General features: G+C 37.4%; 1 protein-coding gene across 1 annotated transcript in view; it reads left to right on the plus strand.

Moving 5' to 3' along the window:
- GABPA (GA binding protein transcription factor, alpha subunit 60kDa) overlaps positions 1-3,657 on the plus strand; it is a 24,579-nt gene extending 20,922 nt beyond the window's left edge. The window contains exon 9 of the mRNA XM_010295831.1: positions 3,109-3,657. Within this exon, the coding sequence (XP_010294133.1) occupies positions 3,109-3,337 (229 nt within the window). The 3' untranslated portion in view covers positions 3,338-3,657. The remainder of the gene's footprint in view (positions 1-3,108) is intronic.
- Positions 3,658-5,410: the final 1,753 nt, after the last annotated feature.

The raw sequence follows: 5,410 nt of genomic DNA on the forward strand, positions 1-5,410 counted from the left end.
GGCCAGTAGAGCTGCTCCCCAGCCTCTGTTGTTGCAATACCATTCCCAGATTGCCAACCTGTTTTTGTGAATCTATGCATTTGTGTACTGCAGGTATATGTGAAAACTTTCTGGAACATAAAAATTATCTATATAATGCTAAAGTTTTTTGGAGTTTGTCAGCAAACTCCACAGAAGATCTCAAAGGCAGCTGAAAAACTTTAGAATAATGTTCTTATCACTGGGATATTAAACAGATGTCTGCACAGTAATTTGCATAAATCACTATTAGAGAAGTTTTGCATTTATATTTTAGTCACAGAATTACAGAAATGACATTTCTCAAATGGTGCCATTTTGGCAGCTGCATCAATATTGACATGTTTTCTAACACTTGAATGTCTGAAGGCATATTTAATGCCTCTTGCTACTCCCATGATAAACACTTGCCAAGATAAAGTTTTATTAAATAGTAATATGTTTTGTTTAGTAGTGTACTGAAATTACTGTGTCAATTGTTGATTAATACAGAAAACAATGTTGATATTATTGAGAAATGTGTTAGCTATTCTGCCCAGCTGTTGGAAAACCCAGGCAGTATAGAAACTAGGGCAGGATGAACAACAGAAAAGCAACTTTTTTTATTACGTACACCATGGTAAATTTTCTAAAATCAACATCTGTTTAGTTTTCCAGTAGGGAAGTGAGACTTGAAGAAAAATAATTCAACTCCTGTATTATTCTGAAACAGTTTTCATGTGACTCGGAACAATACAGTAGCTAAGCTTTTGTAAACATATTCTTTTTATTTATTTTTAGCTTTCTATATTTTTTGAAAAAGCAAGTGTTGTAATCAGAAGTGCATTCAACGCAATATTGAAAAACTCCTTTCGCCACATTGCCTCAGTTCTAACTTGAGTGTTTCTAGCATGAGATTTGGGAATTTTGCATGGTTTTGGGCCTTTGCATAAATGCAGACTAATTTCTTGTGTACCTTTCTGATAATATCAGTAATGCAGACTAAATAATTTAAAGAAACTTACTCAGTTTTGTAAAGCATTTTTCTACAGCATTATCTTGAGACAGGCATTATTGTACAGGATTGTACAATAAATGTAAAAGCTTTTACAGAGTTAAATAACTTCAAAAAACAACAAAAACAACAAAATTTTGGCCAGTGGCACTTGACATATGCCGTGGCCACGTTTTACAAATTCTGGCTTTCTGCAGGTGCTTCATATTGACCCAGATGAGCACAGCTCCCAGCTCCCCAATTTCTCTGTGTCCAGTACCCTGTTGCATTCAACATGAATGCCTGTCCAGTGTTCCCACACTCTAAACTGTACTGTATTTCTCTAAGCTATGCTGTATTTCATGCACGAGGGATACACTAGGATATCGCTCATCCCTCCCCAGTTCTGCCCAGTGCTGCAAGACTGTACCTCGAAGGTGAAGATGAATTATCATCCCACCCTCTAGGTTGCAGGGTTCGTCTAACCCACTTACGGCTAAACCTCCTTGCCTCACTGAGAAGGTGAATGTGATGGACGCCGTACAACAACAGATCCTTCAGCTGTTGCCAAGAAGATGCTTTGGAAGATAGGGTTGGCGTGCGGAAGTGCTGAGTGGCACTGGAGTACTAGCAGTTGAGAACAAGCATAATGATACAGAGAAGAAAACAGAGAGGAGTTGAGGGAGGCGCGGGTGGGGGTGCAGTGAAGAGTAGGGCCGAAGAGGAAGCTTTTATATAACTATATGTCGTTCAGGAGAAAGGTGAAGGAGAGCTTTGGCAAATGGATGAAACTTTCTTTACCCACAGAGCAATGGCAAGCTATTTTGATAGTTCTTATACTCTGTAACAGACCTCTGTGGCTTCTTGTGTGATATTGCTAACCAGCAGGCTTGCCAGCACTTTTTCTGCATAGTCTATCTCTCAGCTTTGCTTTGCTTTGGTCCTGTTGCTTAGTTTCTGACCCTCAAAAGTAAGAAATTAAACAGCTTTTTTCAGAATTTGAGGTGTCTGAAGAAATTTGGTTGGATTCGTAGTAACTTAGCTCTTTTCGGCTAGAGCTGGGAGGCAGAAGTCTTAATTGACTTAGTTTTCCCAGTAAATGAGAATCATCTTTGCTTTACAACCATGTCACTCAGAGGATTGAGTTTTAGAAATCTGGGCTCATTTGTACTACATTTGGGTGATGGTTTTGAGGAAATCAAATTGTGTGATTTTTTTGTTTGGTTGATTGGTTTTGGTTTTGATTTTTTTCCAAATTTTTCACAAGCTTGTTAAGTTCATCAAATCCATGTTGTGTTCCAGCCACTTAGGTTTTCTTAATGAGAAATGTGATGTGTTCTATAAATGCCTGCAGTGAGACAAGATCAGCAAGAAAACTGTAAAATTCTAACTTCTGTTTATTGGTATCACTTAAAGTTTTATAATGTCTCTGGAGTACAGTGGGTCATGTAGACTTTGTTATCTTTACCACATTTCTGCCCAGTCTGATAATTCTTTTGTGACACAATGTAAAACGTATTCATAGTTAGAGAAGTCACTTTTAGCTGTAAATAAAGGCAAAGGATGTAGTTTTGCCAGCATGTGAACTATTCAAACAAACAAACAAACAATGCTTTATAGCTTTACTTCCATCTTTGACAACACTAGAGAGAGAATGGCTGCTTTAGTATCATAGAAACTACAGTGCTAGTTTCCAACATGAATTTTTTACTCAAAAAAGAGGCAAAAGTAAAGAAAACAAAGGAAGTAATGAAGGGGGGAGACAATATTTGCTTATTAAGGCAAAGCACTATATAAAACTTATCCCCCCCAGCTGTTTTTAAACTGCTCTGAGACCTTAATTTCTGAACTGGTGCTACCAACTGCCTATAAAATAATTACTACATTTTGTTTCTCCTTAATGTATCAAGGTGCAGGGGTGATTTTCAACCCTCTTCCCTTTTCTCATATAGAAAATGCCTAAACACCATCTTGGTGTATGAAACTATATGAGAACCTTGATGAGAAAAATATTCATATTTTGGCCTCCCAAGTGACCTTAAGTAGATAACCGATGCATATGGAAGTTACAGATAGAAAAAAATTTACATTGATTTTTCTTTTTTTAATTTTTACAGATATTACTATGATGGAGACATGATCTGCAAAGTACAAGGCAAGAGGTTTGTGTACAAATTTGTATGCGACTTGAAAACTCTCATTGGATACAGCGCAGCGGAGTTGAATCGGTTGGTCACAGAATGTGAGCAGAAGAAACTAGCCAAGATGCAGCTCCATGGCATAGCACAGCCAGTCACAGCAGTGGCGCTAGCTACAGCATCCCTGCAAACAGAGAAAGATAATTAAGCACTGGGACCTGAAAGCAGGAGCCTGAGGCCTTTCCTCTGTAACCAAGAGCAGTTGCTGCTTTTACCTTTATCAGAATTGGAAACTTCTTTTGTTTCTTGACAGTACAATTATAGAGCATGATTTTCTATAAAGAACTGGGACTCACATAAATTTGGATCTTTTAACAGCATATATGTCAATATAAGTTAAGGGATCACTGCAACTTCTGCAGCTTTGAGTCAGGGCCTCTATGGTATGCAATCTGAAATTGGTGAGAAAAGTTTAACTGGTCAGCGCTCTGTATTCCACAGCTCTACAAGTAATTTCTGCAGCGCTTTTAGCAAAAATGAAGTACCTACAGCAAGCAGGCTGATCAGTTGTCTGAACTCAGTTCTTTCCAGTCTTTTGTTCTCTGCTGAACTACCAAATGGCATTTGATGCTTTCAGAATTAAACATGTTCATTATTCTCATTTAATCAGGCAGAGCCGAAAGACACATTAAATGTTACAAAGCATCAGGTTCTTAAAATAGCTTCTGTGTTTATAAGCAAAAGAAGCTAAGACTAGACCGAACTGATGATCAGTGCTGAAGAAGGAGATTCAGGTTTAGATCTGGCTTAGGTGAAAAGCCAATTATGAGTATTTCATTGTATATGTAGATAATATGCATATATGAGGGCAAGTACTTAACCTGTTTTGAAAGACATTGTTAACACAAGCCATTTAGCAAAAACCGAAGACAAACTTCTTCCCCTGCTACCACCCCCCCATCAGGTGATATGAAAACTTGAGAGTAGTTTGTTTTGGTGGGGGTTTTTAATGCTCTGTTCTGCAAGGTGCTTATACCTGCATGGTAGTCAACCTTAGTAATCGAAGACTTAAGTTAATCACAGTCCCTGTTGAGAAACAAAATGCAAATTGAAAATAGTTTTGCAGAGAACTGAAGTTTCATTTCCAAATTATTGTACAGTTTGACATATATTAAGATACAAAGATGTATTTTTTATTTAAAATTAATTTCTTTCTGAACTTCAAGTGATGTTTTTGAAGCTTCGTAAGCCAAATGCATGCTCCAGAGCTGGGTGCAATTTGAAGTCTGGATGATGAATAGAAGCAGTTGGAATGTATCCTGAATTCTGAGCTACGGAGAGTACTTCATGCAAACTTACACGTGCAGTAAAAAGTAGGCGGCAACTCTTGAGCTTCTGTACTGATGCCTGTTAGAGCATTTCTGATGGCTGAAAATGGTGCAATTTTGGGCTTGCTTTTGCCCCTTCATGTTATGAAACAGTATAAATATTATGTCAACCATGCATATTTTCCAACTTTTTATGAGTGAAACCCCCTCTGGTAACACTTAACAATTAAAATGCAAATGTATAAGGGAAAACCTTTAATTCTATGAGGGATTGAGCTACTCTTAAACCTTTAATCAAAAGTGCTTGTACAGTGAGTTTCTAAACATAAAATGTGTTTATACTGAGTAGCGAGAGCACTGGACTCTCCTGATCTGAAAAGGAGCGGTCATACTTGCAGGCAGAGGGCAAAGAACACAAGAAGACTCATGTTTATTTTAAAGATGCATTGAGGACAAAGCTTTTTGTTTATAGGTGGATGCTCATCTGCAAATGTTTTTTGCTTAACTAGGCTATCTTACATGTAGTTCTAGCCTACTTTTTTCATCACCACCACAATCATAATTTTTTTTTTTTTGCCAGATTCTTTCAGTAGCTCTTAATACTGTTTTTGTTCTTGAGCTCTTGAAGCACTCCATCTACTGAGCATGCTGGTTTTATTTTGTTTTTAAAAAAATCTTAAGTCCTGAGCATAATATGTAAATGCATCTGTCATGAGAGGTCAACCATCAATCTATTTATTACTGTTAAGAGTAGTCTGATTCCACCAGCTGGCAAGAGTTTGAGGAGACTTAGGCAAACAGATGCAGCTTTACTTACTAAGAATAAGATGAAGCTGGTAATTTGGTGGCGGCAACTATGTGTATAAGTCCAGTACAAGTCACTAGTGTTATTTAGCGGAGTTCATGAGAGGCCTTTATACTTAAAGTATGGTATAAAAAGAAGAGAAGCATAA

Source organism: Phaethon lepturus, unplaced genomic scaffold (assembly GCF_000687285.1).
Source record: "Phaethon lepturus isolate BGI_N335 unplaced genomic scaffold, ASM68728v1 scaffold12161, whole genome shotgun sequence".
NCBI lineage: Eukaryota > Metazoa > Chordata > Aves > Phaethontiformes > Phaethontidae > Phaethon > Phaethon lepturus.